At 33.5% G+C, this 19,792-nt stretch overlaps 3 protein-coding genes across 4 annotated transcripts; all 3 read left to right on the forward strand.

Moving 5' to 3' along the window:
* Positions 1–125: 125 nt before the first annotated feature.
* Positions 126–1,998, forward strand: LOC122533160 (solute carrier family 52, riboflavin transporter, member 3-A-like). The gene has a single exon (XM_043662597.1). The coding sequence runs from the start codon at positions 156–158 to the stop codon at positions 1,482–1,484; it is 1,329 nt and encodes a 442-aa protein (XP_043518532.1). The 5' UTR covers positions 126–155; the 3' UTR covers positions 1,485–1,998.
* A 236-nt stretch (positions 1,999–2,234) lies between these two features.
* LOC122533163 (F-box/WD repeat-containing protein 9-like) lies at positions 2,235–5,271 on the forward strand. The gene is made up of 8 exons (XM_043662599.1): positions 2,235–2,341; positions 2,515–2,604; positions 3,171–3,330; positions 3,644–3,786; positions 3,869–4,098; positions 4,377–4,626; positions 4,709–4,984; positions 5,056–5,271. The coding sequence occupies exons 2-8, from the start codon at positions 2,521–2,523 to the stop codon at positions 5,140–5,142; spliced, it is 1,230 nt and encodes a 409-aa protein (XP_043518534.1). The 5' UTR covers positions 2,235–2,341; positions 2,515–2,520; the 3' UTR covers positions 5,143–5,271.
* Positions 5,272–5,879: 608 nt separating this feature from the next.
* LOC122533158 (transportin-1) lies at positions 5,880–13,585 on the forward strand. Of its 2 annotated transcripts, none has more exons than XM_043662594.1 (15): positions 5,880–6,052; positions 7,188–7,263; positions 7,383–7,562; positions 7,633–7,981; positions 8,036–8,237; positions 8,314–8,707; positions 8,787–9,098; positions 9,170–9,407; positions 9,526–9,815; positions 9,928–10,026; positions 10,129–10,224; positions 11,301–11,376; positions 12,711–12,885; positions 12,984–13,110; positions 13,322–13,585. In XM_043662594.1, exons 1-14 carry the CDS (start codon positions 5,948–5,950, stop codon positions 13,089–13,091), a joined length of 2,700 nt encoding a protein of 899 aa, XP_043518529.1. In that variant the 5' UTR covers positions 5,880–5,947; the 3' UTR covers positions 13,092–13,110; positions 13,322–13,585. The 2 variants fall into 2 exon arrangements, with proteins under 2 accessions (XP_043518529.1, XP_043518530.1); XM_043662595.1 differs by having other exon boundaries at positions 13,325–13,585.
* The last annotated feature ends 6,207 nt before the right edge of the window (positions 13,586–19,792 follow it).

Consider the following 19,792-nt stretch of genomic DNA (forward strand, 5'->3'; position numbering starts at 1 on the left):
CAATTGTAATATTTGGAAATTTAACAAAATAATTAGGTGAGAATATTAATTGATTAGAAAAGATTATTTATACGTTGATGTTACTAAATTATTAATCTTTTGTTAATTATTATACAGATATATAAAAATTTGGTTTTTCATACATAAATGGCAAAATGACAGATGTTGCACAAGTTTTAAAACTATGCTATAGAAAAACTGATGTTTTTGTGCATTTTCTTATAATATTATTTGGCATTTCTGCATGGATTGGTATCAATGGAATATTTATTCAAATACCAGTACTTATCAATACTTCTCCAGAAGGTTGGACATTACCAGCGTACTTAGTATTAGCGACACATGCTGCAAATTTTGGTCCTTTACTTTATACAATCTTGCAATATTTTCATTACAAAATAAATGAACCTTGGTGGATACTATGTTTGTTGATATCAGGAACTTCAGCAATGGGATTTTTAAGTTTCTTTTATTCCGAAAAAATTATCATTGCCGGTCATGAATACAGTCTAGTATTGTATATTTTAACATTTTTCAATGCTTTAGTAGGTTGCTTTAGCTCTGTTTTATTTATGCCGTACCTTCGCAATTTTAGTGAAAAATGTTTAACATCCTTCTTTATAGGAGAAGGATTAAGTGGTGTACTGCCAAGTATAGTTGCTTTAATACAGGGAATTGGAGATACTTCAGAATGTTCAATTCATAAAAATAATAGTAATGTAGAATCTTCAGATTCTTTTAGTCTAAATTTTTCCCCAGATGTGTATTTTCTTTTCATTTTTATTATTTTATTTCTATCTTTAACTGCTTTCGCTATTTTAGAATATTCTTTAATTCGAAACACGAAACAACCTCGTGGTACTAGCAGTGCAATTTTCAGTAAAAAACAGGCAAATATTTCGCCTTGTGATCATTATTCTAATGATATACAAAAAATGAATCATTATTGTACAGATTCTAATAAGCATCTGACTAAACGAACGCGACATTATTTATTTACACTGCTTGCTATTTTCTGCTTTTTAAGCAACGGTTTCTTTCCTAGCATACAATCTTACTCTTGCTTACCTTATGGAAATATAGCATACAAATTATCAATCACTTTTACTCAATTTGCAAATCCAATTGTGTGTTTGTTAGCATTCTGGTTAAAAGTATCAAGTGTAAAAATTATTAATTACTTATCTGTAATATGTTTACTTATTGGAAGTTATGTTACATATTTAGCATTAATGTCTCCAACTCCTCCCTTACAAGCAACAAAACTTGGCATTTTCCTAGTTATTTTTTCATGGACACTCTTGATAGGATTTATTTCTTATTTAAAATTAATTATTGTATCAATATTTAGAACTATAATGATCCCCAATATACTCTTCAAAGCAGGTATAATTATGCAAATAGGTTCTGCAAGCGGTGCAATATTTTCATTTATTTTAATCAACTTTACAAATTACTTTGAAATGCAGACTGATTGTTCTTAAATTGTGAAAGTTGGCATTGTAAATATGATAACTTGAATGTTTTATATATTGTATGTACAGAGTAATAATTATTATAGTACTTTCATTGAGACATGTATTTAATTGATTTAGATATAAAAATGTAATTCTCTTTATCAGTACAGCTTTAATCAAGGAAAATAATAAGGCAAATAAATTTATATCTATAAAGATATTTTTATAATTGTACATGTGTCTGCATTTATATATAAACAAATATAGAGACAAATGAATAATACAAAGCAATTGTACAAATAATGAATGAATATCAAAGAAATTGGATATAAAAAAATATATAAATATCTAATCTGTTTCATCTTAAGTATTGTTTTTCAATGCCGTGTGCTTAAGATATATTTATTATATGTAACTACATGTATGAACATATATTCGACTGGCTTCGAATTACATTTGCAAAAGGAAAAATCGTTATATTGTCTATGGGAATTGTTTATAATATAATATTAATATTGTTTCAAATAAATATGTTCCGAAAGTTTCTTCCTCTTTTTTGCTTTTTTTTTTATATTAAAAATGATGTATTTGTATTTCAAAATTTGCTGATTGTTAATTAATTTTTAATAAATAATATATTGATTGAAAGAAAAGTTTTTTTTATGAAACATGGACGAACGATATATAAACGCTATGCAACATTCATGTACATAGTGATTTGTAACAATTTATAAATCTAATAAAACGAAAAAAAATATAAAAGTGCTCAATTTACGTTGCCAGCCCTGGTCTTGGGAGGGGATTGTGAAATGCACCAAAACGGGTAAAAGTAAGTGAGTCATGCGCATTCAAGCAAGGCTATATCGTGCACGAGGACCAAAACGGTAGATAACGTCAGTCAACCCACGGTCTTTCTCCTTTTCAATAAATTCAACGTCAGTAAAAAAACAACCATCACGTTTATTTCTTCTTATTACAAGCTGAATCATCGAAACAGTTTAATAGTCGATCGAATGATATTATTTAAAAACATAACATTCAACACTGACTTTTCTAGTCTAAAATGTGCGATGAAAAACAGAGCGCCACTGAAATTGAAACCGATCAAACGAACTCCCATTTGTCTTTGACAGATCTTCCAATCGAGGTTCGTATAAATAAATATTGTACCTGTACTTGTACTGTACTTTTGTGATTTTGATTCAAGAGAAAAAAATATACATTCTACAAGTACGTACGTTACAACAGTTTTTCAAGTAATTTTTAAACATTAAAATTTTTCTAGTAATATCTATAATGTTATATGAACATAATTTTTCTTATTATCGTAGTCCAAAAATTTGTACAGACAAGTTATATACTATATCAATTGTTTACAAACAATACAATTACTGTTGTTGCGCTTGTTAATATACAGCATCTGGATATGTTCATTTTATGGTATCATAGTGTTAGAAGAAAAATATTTCTAAAATAAAAGTAGAAAGTTGAACAAACTCGGTTAGCAGCGATCCGTAACATGTCATAAAAAAGTAGATCGTTGAAAGATCATGGACGCCATTTTTAAATGCCTTTGCACGATATATTTAAAAACTCAAGTCTAATGTTACATATGAACAAAGAATTAAATTGAAGTACCTATAATAGGTGTGTAGATCGGAGATTTTAAATCTCTATTTAATAATTATTAATATTTTCATCGTTATATTTCAGATATTTCTCTACATCTGTTCCTTCCTAGATGCATCTACATTAGTACATAGCTTGAGTTTAGTGTGCAAACAATTTTATCAAATCTTAAATGACAACTCACTGTGGAAAGCAAGGATTAGTCAAATTTGGCCTGATACTGGTTACCCAATCTTGCCTCCTGGTTAGCTCAAATTGATAGCACCTTGCACGACCAATCATTCTGTAAATAAATAAAAAACCATCTATTACTGTATCCAATAATTATACATAATTTTACTTTATTTTTCATAATAAAACAAAGAATTAACTCAAAATCAAACTGTTACACACCACATTTTGTAATAGATAAATGAGAGTAGTTTGTAGTAATGTAATAACTACGTTAATGCGTAATATTGTACTTAATTTTCTATTTCAAATGTATTAAATATTGATATTTGCTAACGATTATTTTAATCTTTCTTATTTATAAAACACATTCCTTTCTTTTCAAGCTGAAGATGATGAGCTATTTTGGAAGTTATCATGCGTTTCATTGGAAAAGCAAACATCATTGTGGAAAGGGGAAAGTTCTATGGAGACATTATCACTTAACAATGTACAATACAGTACTATCGACAGCTTATTATTAATGCAGGTTTGTATAATATTTCATTCAAGTAATGATCATTCGATGTTATATCTTTATGATGTTGCAATACATTAACATATGTGTACAGGATGGAAATATTTGTATATCAGGAGCTAGAGATCGATCTCTAGTGTGTTGGAAACTTTCTACAGAAGAAAATTACAGCGAAAACTACATGTGTATAGACTTTGCTCATGATGGATGGATTTGGGATTTGGCAGCAATAGATAATACAGTCTATAGTTGCAGCTGGGATCAAAGTGTGAAAGCATGGACGCTTACTAGCACCGGTCTCGTTCACTTCAAAACTTATGAAATGTATATGAGAACCAAGCTGATCATTTTCGTTGCTCTCGTTATGGAAAGGCCGAGCGAGGAAGGCACGAACATCTTTATTCATAAGAGATAGTTGGGCAGTAAATTTGATAAAAAAATTAGTATCAAATTTCAATATTTTTTAAGATTTCCTGAAAAAACAACTATCAAGCAAACAAATTTTGCTTTCACTCGCTCGGCCAAAAGTGGCTGCGCACAAAATATTGTACAAGTCTAAATAAGATACGATATTCTATAAAAGCGTTGAACAATTTTTTTAGGATCGTCTCGGGTGCTTTATTGTGCGTTGCGTCTTGTCCAGAATTAGCTCTTTTTGCTACGGGGTCATTTTGTAAAACTATCTTAGTGTTTGATCCGAGATTAAACTATCAACCGATTATAAAATATCGACCACATAAAAGAGCTGTCATTAGACTGGCCATGAGTTCTAATTTTATTTTATCCGCTAGTGAGGATAGAACAGTGTCTATATGGGATCAAAGGGCAAGCAGAACGATGAAAAATGTCACGGTAAAAACGTAAAAGATAAAACCACAACGTTGTACAAACGTACGTAGTGAAATTTTGACAATTATAGACGAACGTATTCTAGATTTCCCAGGAATCATTTCCTATGAGTATGTGTATGCAGCAGGACATAATTTATGTAGGGGATGGTAATGCAAAGTTGCATGTACTTGATCCAAAAAAAGATTTTAAACCAGTCAAATGTTACACTACTGAACATAAAAAAGGTATCAATGGTGTTCATGTTGCACCTGGGTGTCTAATCACGAGTTCTATGGACCAGACAGTTCGAATTTCCAGTCCAACTGATCCTCCACAACATATTACCACTTTAAAGTCTAGTTATGGTGAAATAGCTAGTGTAAGTAACCTAAAATCAGGATATTTTAATTAACTTATTCATATAAATTTAATTTCTCTTATCTTATATAGACGGATTATTTGAATAACGTTCTCGCTGTTTCTGGTACAGAGGGAATTGAAATCTGGAGACCGAAATCGCAGATCCAGTATGCATAACAATGTCAATAAATTAATAATTTCTATAAACATTTCGCTTTTTTATGCTGTATACCCTGTAAATTTTAATAAAACGAATGAAACTGAAGCAAATGTATACAAAAAAATTTAATAAATGCTTTACTATAATTTTCTGTTCTTCTATATATTTTTACTTCTTTACTTTGAAATGTAACGCATATCATTGTGTTGTGCTATAATTGATGGAACGGACACAACAGATCGTTAAAATACACGCTACCATAAATAGCGTGTCTTTCTACATTTGAAATTTAGCCGCGAAACAGGAGTGTAAGCAACGCACTGAAAGCCCCGGAAAGAGACTTTTCAAAATCGTTCATTTTAAAATTGACCTCAAAAATACACATCTCGTATCATCGACGATTTAAATCTATCAAGTTGTTAACGAGCAATGCCGTGTAATGAGAATTTGACGGAATAAATTTGAAAAAAAGTAATAGAATTGAAGGGGAATCGAAACAGGAGACCGATCGATGTCACTGCTGTCGCCGGAAGTGCTCGTCTGCTAAGCACCGAAAACGTTCAATTGTCTATCTGGATGGATTACGCGAAAATGGAATATCGTTGCGAAACGATGTTAAATATCCATCTAATTGCCCCGAACAATTAATCGCTGATCTGGCATCACGGCCTAGTGAAAATTAACTGGAGAATCCTGGTGCAACACGCCGGTATCTTAATGCTTTCGTGGCGCGATGGTGGGGGTAAGTCCCGTGGGGAGCTTCCGTTTATCTGCGAGGTCAGAGAAGGCTGGCTGCGTTCAGTGGTGCTGTTGAAAAACACGATGAAAATGGCGTGGCAACCGCAAGAGGAAGGACTTCGACAAATCTTGACGCTCCTCAAGGAGTCTCAGAGCCCGGATACGGCTACACAACGAGCCGTGCAAGAAGTATCCTTTCATATTCAATCGTAAATCGTTCAGTGCTTTGGGGAGAAAAAAAAAATTCGTTTCAGAGATTTTTGTTCCCGGTAAGTACATACACCCGCGACGCGGTAACGAAGTGAAGCGGGTAGGTCAATCAAGGGGCGTACTTTTCGTTTTGGGGAAATTTCTTGTACGTTTGACGTAGCCTCGTGAAATCTCGTAGCAATGAAAACGCAAGAAGGAGCCTTAACAGACGTCGAGGCTATCGAAATATTCTACTTGATGCGATATAGGAAAATGTACGGCGCGCTTTTGCGCAGCCTGTCACAGATCCCTTTGTCGTTCACGATTCGATTGAAAAGCTGTTAAGACACCTTATCGTAATTAATGTAACTCTCTGCAATCGGTAGAGCTGTATTGTGCTCGGTTGTGTTACTTTCCCGGGGATTGTGCTACGATTAACGTTAGAATCGGTAAGAGTAGGTCGACATAAGTTGATAGGTCTTTCTCGAATAACACGTGAGTTATACTCAAGCGCCAAGAAATATGTTAACGATACGTATTTTCTGTCGCGGGGCGCGTCGGAAATGCCGTTACTGTCGGTGACGAGTTTGTTTTCTTGACGCCGTAATCGATAAATCTTGTATATAGTTTCGGCCATAATATTAATTAAACAGCCTGAAAATGACATACACGAACGAACGGCAGTAAAATAGATGTATTTGTTAGAAATTACAGCTGACAATATTACAATAACAAAGATTTGGACTTTTTTTTTTCTTACGCATTTTTCTTGTTATATTTATATTGTATATATGTATACGCACGCATGTATATGTATGCGTGTGTGTACATATGTGTACGTGTATGTGTGAGAATTTTGAATAAGAATTTTGTAATTGAAAAAATTTTATTACGTTTGTAACGAAACACTGAGAAATAGTACATTTTGTATAACAATTTGTTTTCTTGTGGACTAATGTAAATAAATGCAAGCGGTATTTTTTTTTTTTTTGCATTTATTATGTAATAGCCACTGTTACGGCCACAGGTTAATAATTGTGTAAAATATGCAATTTTTGTTACATAAATTGGCGGATTGTTGTATTTCAACAACGTGCTTTCATTCCTATAATTTTTCCTTAATAATATTTCTTAGAAATTGGAAGAATTGAACAAATTCCCAGATTTCAACAATTACCTTATTTTTGTTTTAACAAAACTTACATCAGAGGGTATGTATTTTAAATATATTTTATGTAATATTCAATAACTTTTTAATATTTGTTTATAAATTTAATAACTTTTATTTGTAAAAACTTCTCAATTTAATTGTGTGTTTCTTCTTTTCAAGATGAACCTACGAGGTCTCTAAGTGGACTGATTTTGAAAAATAACGTTAAAGCCCATTTTTATAAGTTTTTACCAGAGGTTACAAATTTTATCAAGCAAGAATGTTTATCGGCAATTGGAGATCCATCACCTCTAATTCGTGCAACTGTTGGTATTCTAATAACTACTATTGCATCCAAAGGTACTGTTACTGATTAACACTCGTAAATGTCAAATAACTTTAGAAAATGATTAAACCATGTTTCTAATAGGTGAATTGACTAGATGGCCAGAGCTACTACCTGCACTCTGCCAAATGTTAGACTCGCAAGATTACAATGTTTGTGAAGGTGCATTTGGTGCTCTTCAAAAAATCTGTGAAGATTCTGCAGAAGTTTTAGACTCTGATGCACTCAATCGACCATTGAACGTTCTAATCCCAAAGTTCCTGCAATTTTTTAGACATTCAAGCCCTAAAATTAGGTCACATGCTACTGCCTGTGTTAATCAGTTTATTGTTAATCGTACACAAGCTTTGATGATTCATATAGATAGCTTTCTGGAGAACCTCTTCCACTTAGCTAATGATGATGATCCAGAAGTCAGGAAAAACGTGTGCAGGTACGATTGTATTTTCCCGTCTTCTTGCATAATATAACATTTATGATTTTGTAGAGCTCTGGTTATGTTGCTTGAAGTTCGAATGGATAGATTAATACCACACATGCATAACATAATAGAATACATGTTAATGAGGACCCAGGATCTTGATGAAGGAGTTGCTTTAGAGGCTTGTGAATTTTGGCTTTCATTAGCTGAGCAGCCAATTTGTAAAGAAGCACTTGCACCACATTTACCTCGTTTAGTACCTATATTGGTAGGTAATCACGAAATAAGATAAACTTTAAATTTAATAGGAAATTGTGTTAAATTTTTGTAACGTGTTTCCATAGGTGAGAGGTATGAAATACTCAGACATTGACATAATACTTCTGAAAGGAGATGTAGAAGAAGATGAAATGATTCCGGATAGAGAGGAAGATATCAGACCAAGATTTCCCAAATCAAAAACACATCATTCACATCATGGTAATGTGAACAAGCATTCAAATGAAAATGGAGGTTGTGATGATGAAGATACAGATGCTGAAGATGGATGTGATGACGATTCAACGCTTAGTGATTGGAATTTAAGGAAATGTTCTGCTGCAGCTTTAGATATGCTAGCAAATGTATTTAGAGAAGAGTCATTACCAGTTTTAGTACCAATTTTGAAAGAAACGCTTTTCCACCAAGATTGGGTAATCAAAGAATCTGGAATATTAGCACTGGGAGCTATAGCTGAAGGTTCTTTTTGTCTGGTTTCCTTAACGCTATTTTATATGGGTTTAAATGGTAATTTTTAACGCGTAATATTCTGTTGCAGGTTGTATGAGCGGAATGATTCCGCATTTATCAGAATTGATTCCGTATCTAATTAGTTGTTTAAGCGATAAAAAAGCACTAGTACGCGCTATCACTTGCTGGACGCTAAGTCGTTACGCACATTGGGTTTGTGCGCAACCCCATGATACGCATTTGAAGCCTTTAATGACTGAATTACTCAAACGAGTACTTGATGGCAACAAACGCGTTCAGGAAGCCGCGTGTTCTGCTTTTGCAACGTTAGAAGAGGAAGCGTGCACGGAATTAGTCCCTTACCTTGGATTTATTCTTGAAACGCTTGTTTTTGCTTTTGGTAAATATGCTCTTCCACTAACGTCATGTTGAATAAACTTTTTGTTTTACTAATCGTTCTCGTGTATACAGGTAAATATCAACATAAAAATCTTTTAATATTGTACGACGCAATTGGTACACTTGCTGATTCAGTAGGACATCATCTTAATAAACCAGATTACATTAACCTTCTTATGCCACCACTCATTAATAAGTGGAACGTATTAAAAGACGAGGACAAAGACCTTTTTCCATTATTAGAATGTCTTTCTTCAGTTGCAACTGCTTTACGATCTGGTTTCCTCCCTTATTGCGAACCCGTCTATAGGTAGGTTCGATTGACCTCGATCTTTGTAGATTTGATATTGTATTTAAATGTTTATGTGTATTTTATTTTTTTTCTTTTTTTTCTTTCTTTTTTTTTTTTTTTTTTNTTTTTTAAATAGGCGGTGTGTATCCCTCGTAGAGCAGACGCTAAATCAACACATAGCAAATACACAGAGTCCAGAACAATTTGAGGCTCCTGATAAAGATTTTATGATTGTTGCATTAGACCTTCTTAGCGGCTTGGCAGAAGGGTTGGATGGTCACATGGAACGCTTGGTAATGAACAGTAATGTAATGCAGCTACTGTATCAGTGTATGCAAGATGGCATGCCTGAAGTTAGACAAAGCAGTTTCGCCTTACTGGGAGATCTTACAAAGGCCTGCTTTCAACATGTTCTGCCTTGCATACGTGAGTATTTTTGTTACGCGATTATGTAATAAACTTGTAAACTCACCACGTTCATTGACATTCGTTACATTTGTAAAAGTTCAATATGTTAATTTGTTGATTTTGTTTATAGCGGAATTTATGCCCATACTTGGACAGAATTTAAATCCTGAGTTTATATCTGTATGTAATAATGCAACATGGACTATTGGTGAAATAGCTATAAAACTTGGTAAACTATTTTAAAGATGTTATCTATTGAAGCATGTCGCAAACGAAATTCTAGTAATATGTATATACAAATACATATATTCTTCTTTCTTCTCTTTTTTAGGTACTGATACAAGTGCATATATTCCATTAATTCTGACTCAACTTATCGATATAATCAACAGACCGAACACGCCAAAAACGCTATTGGAAAATACAGGTGAGTATCTGTGTATAATATTTTCAAACGTATAGTTTCTTCTACACAGCATAGTATATGGAGCATACTTTTAAATGGTAGAGGGTAATGTATAGTGAAGTTTCATCTCTCTCTTTTTCTCCTTTTTTTTGGATACCATAAACGATACGACTTTGTTGTTACTATTCACCTATATTTAGTAGAAGTAATACCTTTTCTTAGAAGTATGCTCTGCACACGAGGGGAAACTTTTCATTCAAGGCATTGTAGTATACGTGCTCCACATATTGCAAATATTGTATAAACGTTTTCACGCAATTAGGACATTCAACGATTGTTTAATGAGAAGTCTCCCAAATATAGACAGAAAGTCCCCATGTTAGAATCAGCATTCGGTGGCATTTAAGTTTAGGTGCATTTTTTGTAAATGATTTTATTGAAGATAATAACAACCAACCACACAGACTGACGACTACAAGTGGTTTCAAATGACCACGCTTGCACGTTTTATGAGCGGGTTTAAATTATTATTAGCATTTGTACATTGGACCTGATTTAGTGGTGTGCGATTGCCTGCAGGCTTTATATGGCTGTATTGCCATGAGAGATATATACTGCAATTTTCAATATATTATGCTTGCATCTAAGCCCCAGATATTGTTTCAACAGTACTTTAAATTGGCTTTTAAATTCACAAGGAAAAGTTTTATTTTGTATTTCTTGGTTGTACTTGTTTATATTAACATTTATTGTTAGAAATATCATATTCATATTGGTTTTTACAAATCATGGGCTCGCACGCTGCTATCTAATTTTTATTATTGTTTCAGCAGCTACAATAGCACGGTATTGCCTATGTTCATTGTCGGTATTTCATATGTTCACCTCTGTTCCCACTGTCTCTATTGATTGTTAATATTAAATTAATTATTATTGATTAAAAGATTAATTATAAATTAATTAATTGAAATTTGTGAACGACAACATATTCGCCTGAGTTGATCGTTGGTTCTCTATCAGTTTGTCTTATTGTTTGTGTTTCCGGTCACTTCACTACACTTCACTTGTCTACTTACCGAAATGAAATGAAACCGTAGCCATAACGATCGGTCGCCTAGGTTATGTGTGTCCCCACGACGTCGCCCCCATGTTACAGCAGTTTGTCCGACAGTGGTGTGTAAATTTCTTTATTATTACATTCTATTAATTATATTATCTTCTATTTTTATTAGCACTTTATTATTATATATTATTCCCGACTCTTCAGTAACATTGCATCAGGGGCTGCTAAGAACTTTTGTGCAAGAATATCGTAGCACTTTTATATTATATTATACATACATATATATATATATATAGAGAGAGAGAGAGAGCCCATCATGATTTTGTTTTTACATTTTAAAAATGTAATATGTTACCTAATTTCTTGACTCTGAAAAGGGTACAGTTTATCCCGAGTATAATGTTAAACTTGCCCAATAGTTTTTTGCAGTAGTTTTTATATTTACTTTGTATATTCACCTTGGTTTACTGCCACCATGCAAGTATGTTATAGGCTCTTAATTATTGCAGTTTGAATCTAGGATAGGTTTACATTTGTCACGTTTTTAGGTCTGTGTAATGTTTTAGCCTATGTATTATTGCCTTGCATTTAAATCTAGAAACATATATACTTTCTTTTTTTAAGTATATTTTTCACTGTGTGCAGATAGTATCATTCAGAAGTGTATTTTTGCATGTTGATTAACTCGGTATCAATTTTGTCAGATACATTCTAGCTCTATTCTTGCTGTCATAACCACTTAATTATTATTAATGTGAATAAAATCTTCAAAATTAAAGAGACGTCAAATGTAAACCACGCCTTAATTGATAAAATTATGCTAACGTGATGCCAGTCATATTAAAATGATATCAATGATTTTCATGAAGTTAAAGAAATTTCTCTTAGGTAAAGTTTCCAAATGTTCACAAAAAGATACAAAATTACAGAACATTAAATACAGGAACTCTTAACTTTTAACTATCATTAGATTATATTAGATTAAATAAAGAAACCTTTTTTTCTTTTATTTTCTTAGATCAATAGTTTAGATATTTTCGATTCTCAATTTTTTAATAAATTAAAACATAAAAATGTAAGAAGAGTTGCTAGGCGATTCAAACACAAAACTTGTCTCAACAAAGCCAACAATTTTGCCACGTTAATGGAAATGACCTATTAATGTGTAACTTATATAACTTGTGGGAATGGATATTATATCAAGTGACTAGATGTCATTTTTTACTATAGTCATATTCTTATGAATGTAAACACTTTTATTATAAAGGAGGTAGATTTATCGTTAACAATTCAAGTAGACAATAAATTGATTCAGCACAGCTAACATGTAATACTAAAAAGACTATCAATGTCACATTTAACGTGTATTCTTCAATTATGATGAATTTACCTTCTTAAATCATTAACAGCATTCACTTCGTAATGTGTGCATATACTTTATTAGGTGTACTTCTTTGAGGAGCATTAGAGACAATGAAGAAAAGGATTCGGCATTCAGAGGTATGTGCCAGATGATCACGGTAAATCCAGCAGGCGTTGTACAAGATTTCATCTTTTTCTGTGATGCCGTTGCATCTTGGGTCACGCCTAGAGAAGATCTTAAGGACATGTTTCAAAAGGTGCATGGAAATAAATTATCGCGATGTAAACTATTTGTTTTTTATAGTAAATCAATTACCTGATTTACTAACATTGAAAAATCGATGTTGCTCTGTAGATATTACATGGATTCAAGAATCAAGTTGGTGCGGAAAATTGGAAACGATTTTCGGATCAATTCCCACCACAACTTAGTGAACGACTCCATAATATGTATGGCGTCTGAGCAGCTCCGCCTAAATGCGGTAAGTGGATCAGAAGTTTCCTTGAAAGTGATCTACTTCTGCATTTATATTTGTATCAAATGTGTGCCAAGTTGCAAATAATTATACTAATTGTAATTGTAATTGCTATTTATAAACTACTACTAATTAACATGTGAAGTAATGACTATTTTTTCAAGTGTATGATTAGTTTTGAAAGTACGTTAACACAGAGCAATTGTATCTCTTTCAGAAGGCCGCTTTAAGGGGCAGGCCGAAAGGGGTTGGGCGGGAAACAAATCAATGGGTGGACAGGGTGGGTGGGTGAAACCACGGCCTCTTCTCATCAACATCGTTGTCGTTACCATGTTATGGTCATCGTCAGGCTCTCAGGGGAATTAGTATGCGTTATTAGAGCTACAGTCAACAAGAGATACAAACGAAAAATCGAAGTGAGAATGAAACGAGGAAAAATGAAAACGACAAAACAAATGTCATGGGCCGAAATGTAACGCGTGGGTGGGCGGGTAGGGGGGAGGGAGGGAGGGAGGGAGGAACTGTGTTGAGGTCACCGACCACTGTACAGTAAAGGTATCGTAACTTCAACGCTAAATCGCATTGCAAACAGACAAAAAACAAAAATGATACCTTAACGTAGTGAAAACCTACACGCTGTACACTCCGTTTCCATTAGCGCTGTGTAACACTGTTAAGTGTTTAATTCTCGTGCATTGAAACGAGACAGGAAGTGCTGGCAATCAACTAGCCCAGCTCTTAAACGAAACCAACTTCTCAATTATCATGGAGAAGAAGAAACTAACAATACGCGAACCAGAGGGTATAAAAGGAATGAAAAGGAGAATAAGTATAATAATCGAAATACAAAGGGAAGAGTATAGATCTCACGTTATAGAGCTTGCTAAACTACTGTGATCGAAGATTTATACATTAGGAGATATTGATTTTTGTTTCTTTTTAAGAAAGATAGAGAGATGCCGCATTCTATGTAATGAGTTGTGTAGAATTTTAGATGGTGGTAGTAATACTTATTTGATATAAAAATTAACAGATAGAGAAGTATGTTATTAGGAAATTTCATAGTGTACAGAAGGTTTTTGAGAACATGTATTTTTATACGTTGAGACTCAATATAAACGCAGAGAAAGTGCCATTCCGTTCGTTTCGAACCAAAATTTTTCTGCTTACTTTATTCTCTTCTTGCTGATTGTGATATTAGGTTATATGACACTTTGTCGTCATGTATGAATGAAACATATTTCACATGTACTAATATATACATACATATAAAACGATAAATGTATGTAAATATTATTATTATTATATATATCGAATATGACGTTTTAACCCACAGACCATTTTGTGATTATTTTTTTTGTTAAAAATATTAAATTAGGATCATATTAGATATTAGTGTAAATAGGTAAATACATTTTAGAGTGGAAGTTTTTGTTATCATTATAGATACTTCAAATTTTTTGCATGCATATTGCTTCATGACGTTATGCAGAATAACGTGTGGGAACGACTATAGTTTGAATATGATTTGCAGATAACGATTCACAGGGTTTTGAATCTATGACGTGAAATCTATCGCGATATAGGGAAATTTTTTGTCATGTGCGTCGGTATACGCCAATCTCCATTTAATTTCTCAATCTCTTTTTGCGTTTGTAGAATGTTTTCATTTCAAATTCAAACGCTGACTGTGTCATTCCAGTCCAGTTTTTGGGCCAGTTCAGAAAGCAAGCACTTTTTATTATAAAAAGACAAAATTACGTTTGTCATCGCGTTGTTTTCGCTTGATAACAGACCGTTAAAATCTTAAGATAATGAGAAATGCGTTTATTTATCGATGACAAGAAATGAAAAGGCAAAAATCTGATAACCATTATTAACTAATGTATTAATGGTCGTGAGTTCTGTAACGAAAAGAAAAATCATAGAAATCGAGTTCTAGAACTTTTACGACAAATTGTAATTTTTATTTTCGCTGTTTATTTGTCAAAACAAGTATGCAAAAGAAAGAAAAAAAAAAAAAAAAAAAAAAAAAAAAAAAAACAAACGTGAACAAGTAAAGGAAAGCTCAACATGGAGATGACGAACTAAATTAATCGTCATTGAGTCGCTGTTGTCAATCAAACTTTATTAATAAAAATGAAGAAAAAGCAAGGAAAAAAAAATAAAAAAAATACAAAAAATACAAAAATAAAAAAAACTGGCAGGATGAACTAGCGCGGGCGAGATAAGACATTTAAGACAAGTAAAGGAAAACGCGTTGAATCTGTTGCGTGATCATAGTAAACGAAACGATTCTTTCGGCCGATTCGAGAGACACTTTCCAAGCCGAACGATTCCCATCCGCTCGATCAAAGAATTACAGACACCGTCGTATAATCATATGTAACGTGCGTGACGAGTACAATTCAACAGTGAGAATATTTTTTTATCATCACCATAGACTAAACGAAAAAGATATTATTTTATTGTTGTATTTCTGCTTTGACTTGAAGCGTCGGGTGATCACAAGAAAATGAAACGTGCAGTCACCGATTTTCTCCGTTTTGAATGAAAATGCAAGGAAGAAGGAAGAATCGTGTTTTGCGTAGAGAACAGAAAGTTTTATATATTCAAATATGGTATATTCGTGACCGCTCCTTCAACTCGATCCATGTTTATCAATTGGCAACGTCTCCCTGTTGCCGTTACTCTTTATCCCCGTATTTGGTCCGTTCCTTGCTCTGCCTGCGCCATTTTTGTGATATTACTATTTTTTATAATTACTTAAGGGCTTGGAAGTAAACGCAAGATTTAAAAAAAGAAAAGAACAAAATCGAGCCACGTGCGATTTCTCAACTTGAAAGTCTGTAAATTTTCTCTATCTAGATTTCAACAGAAGTATTTAAAAAAGGATATTTATTTTTTTTTATTCTCATTATCGCAATACGGAACCACGTAATTGCTTGCTTTTATTATATTCCCAACGTTGTATTTGTAAATAATACAAAACGAACGTCGTTAAAGTCATTTTTCATTTTTTTTTTTTTCCCCTCATTTTGTCATTTATCTTTGTCGTTGAATTGGCTAGTATTTAAACAATTTAATAAACATACACACGTACACCCACACAGGATATATTTATATATACATATATATATATATTTTTTAAATAGTTCCTAAGCTAGAAACGGAATGTTTTTCAGTGATACACATAGCCACAAACATGTACACCACAACATTATGTATTTATTCATAATAAACTTTTCTCTCAGGTTCTCTCTATTCACACAATTTTATACCGCAATGAAATGGAATTTTCAATGAAAGAACGTTTGTTACACGTGTCGTCAGACGTCTCGTTGTAAATATTAAATGCTTATGTACGTAATTTTTTTTCGAGTAAAGGTAACATCTCGCGAATGACTTTCGTCGAGACTTTCACGTGGCTCGCTATTATTTATTATCGCTCGGAGTTCTCACTCAAGACAAGGACTAATTAAATTTATAAAGATTTACGACAGTGAATGAAAAAAAAAGAAAAAAAAAAAAGAATAAGGTATTGTGAGCAAAAAAAAAAAAAAAAAAAAAAAAAAAAAAGAAAAAGGTATTGGGAGCAAAAAAAAAAAAAAAAAAGAAAGAAAAAAATGAATTGTCTATTTATACATAGTATATTAAAGTGAATTAATTATAAAGAAAAAGAAGAAGAAAAAAAAAGAAACGGCGGTGAAACGAGAAGTTGATTGATACTTGACAAATTTCCAGGTTTTTTCTATTTGCAAGGGGAGAGAGAGAGAGAGAGAGAGAGAGAAAGTAGACGAATGCATGCGAGGAGAATTGCACACCGAGTGATTGCAAAGTGATTAGAACGTAGATGGAGAAACGAAGTGAGAATGAACACAAGTAATACAAAGTAAAAGAATTAAACGGAGACAGACATAAGTAAAATATATTGTTGTATCTTTATTGTTGTTGTTGCATGAGACTAGTAATAGACTGAGCCATACACGTGGTTAAAATAACTATTAACATAACTATTTCTTAATTAATACTATATTATTGTAATTATTATACAATGTGTATTATATTTAATCGTAACGTTTCGTGCGGGCAGTGTTCGGAGGGAGTTCCTATCCTTTGGGACTTTTGTGAACGTGGCTGTTCGCTTGTTTATGTAATCAACACGAGTGTAACACTCCCCACCCCGAAATCATCCGAAAACTCACGGATGTGTCATTTGTCATAATCGTTCTCTAAACGCAAAATCGTTTTTCACGTTCAAATTTTCGTTTCGTCGCTCGTTATTGTAGAAGAGAATCGACGGATTGAATCTGTCGGTGAAGTTCATAAGTATAGTCGATGGTGGCTGAAGAATCAAATCTCTCGTCCCTTTTACGATTGTAAAGTAGACGTATAAAGTATATATCTCTCTATATGTATGTGCGTGTGTGTTTTTTTTGCGTGTTCTGTGTGTGTGTGCATGCATGTTGCGTGTAGGTACATAAGATATCAATTTTTGTCCATTCCAATCGAGAAGCGTGTGCGTTAACGTTTTCGAATTCTTGTGCCGCGAGAAAAGGGATACGTATATGTATGTATATATATATATATATATATATATTTGGTTCTTCGTTGCTGTATAATTCTCATTAATTCGTCTTAAGAATGGACGGGAAGCGGAATTGAATAAGAAAAAACGCTTCTGGATTCGCGTCGGTCGTCCTTCTCGATTGGATCGCGTGTCAAAGAGAAAGGAAGAGGAAGCAGCAAAAATCTTTTTTCTTTCGCTCAAAGGATCGGAACTTCGAGGGGCTGTTCCTAGTACCTGACTATCCTATCCTTGCGGCACGAAGGCTCTTTTTTTTTTTTCTAGCGACGAACGAAAACAGAATAGAAACATCCCAGAGAGAGAGTTCTCTGTTCTCTCGCGTCTCGCAAGCGCCAGCAAATTCCTCTGTCCAGCGTTTTCGAACTTGGTATAGAGAAAAAAAGAAAGATTGTAAAACAGTGTTTTTCTTTTTCTTTTTTTTTTTTTTTTTTTTTTTTTAAATTGTTGCATACCTTGACTGCCTAGTACTTAAGTATACATAATGTATATGTATATATACGTAAATGTATTATACACACACATACACATACACATATTGATACAGAAAATTGAGAGATTAGTAAGTTTTCTTTTGCATAAATTTCCTGCCAACGTCGAAGATACACAGAGAAAGAAACATTCTTTTCTTTTCCATCTACATTTATTAATACACTTAGATCAATACACATGCACACACAAACACACGCACGCACGCATGCATAAACACAAGCTTGTCAAGGTGCAACGAAGGGTGCTGACGAATGCTTATTTGCGATTTTTTTTTTTTTTTTTTTTTTTTTTTGTACGTGGAAATTGTGAAAACGAGAAAAGGGGGCATCCGACGATTTGTTTCTCTCAAAACTGCGTGCTTCGCGTTACGCGAAATACAATATGTATAGAGGAGAGAGAAAGAGAATCGTCGCGCCAAAAAATTGCAGGTGATGCAAAAATGCGAAAGCGATGGGAAAAGAAATAGAATCGACGACATGCTTCATTCAGCCATTGTATTACCGATATATGCGTGTGAGATAAGCTTCTGACAGTGGTCCCATTGCGACCGACGATGAAAAATTTTACTTGAACACGCTGTCGTTCGGCGTCATTAATTATTAATTACGATCATCATTATTATTATTATTATTATTGTTGTTGTTGTAATCGATGAAACAGGAAGGATCATCGTTCGACTTTCCTTCGAATAGGAATTGCGATCCACGGGGGCCCACAATCAAAAGAACACGTCGGCTTTTTATTAAAAGTAAAAGAAAAAGAAGAAGAAAAAAGAAAAGAGAACGAAAAAGGAAGAATGAAACGAAAAAACAGAGTAAGAATTAAAAAAAAAAAAAAAAAGAGCCATAGGAAAGAATAAAGCGTCACGTAAGCACGCAAAGACCGTACAGAAAATATGTATTTCAGCGACCAAAAAAAAAAAAAAAGGGAAAAAAAAGAAAACAGATGCGAACTCTATTTTCATTTTCTCTGTGCATGCGTTTCGTAGGCGAAATAGCCGTAACCGTAAGATTGAAATTATCACGGCGCCAAGAGAGGATACGGATTGTTGCCTTCTTCTCTCTTCGTTTCTTTAGGCTTAAGAGATTGAGTTTTTCGAGTATATTGTCGTTCCGTTTTACGATGTTTCGTCGATGTTACGAAGGAAGGACCGCATCGGCGATGGTGTTTCTTCACTTCCGGTCCGGTCCAGAGCGGATACACACACACACACACACTCACATTCACACATACATTCACACACGCCCGTCTTGTACCTACGCACGCGCACAATCGAAACAATCCGCGTCTCTCGATTACTTTCTCTTGGCTCTCTGTGTGCTACGTGACCATGCCACTGGAAATAAATCTTGAGGAATAATAGCATAAATGTACCTACGTAGCATAACCTCTGCGAGTGTATCCCTCTGTCCAGTTTCTTCCCACCCCCCTCGAATCGAATTTGTTCTTCTTAATCACTCTTGCCGCGTAGTATCGCGCGCGGAGTTCGATTTTCTATTTGTTCGTCTCGCGTCTCGTTTCATTTGTTTTTTTTTTTTTTTTTTTTTTTGAAATTAAAAGGACTTTTCAAAAATTAAAAAAAAATTTTTTAAAAATTCAAAAAAAATAATT

The sequence above is a fragment of the Frieseomelitta varia genome, unplaced genomic scaffold (assembly GCF_011392965.1).
Source record: "Frieseomelitta varia isolate USP_RPSP 00005682 unplaced genomic scaffold, Fvar_1.2 scaffold_5, whole genome shotgun sequence".
NCBI classification, from domain to species: domain Eukaryota; kingdom Metazoa; phylum Arthropoda; class Insecta; order Hymenoptera; family Apidae; genus Frieseomelitta; species Frieseomelitta varia.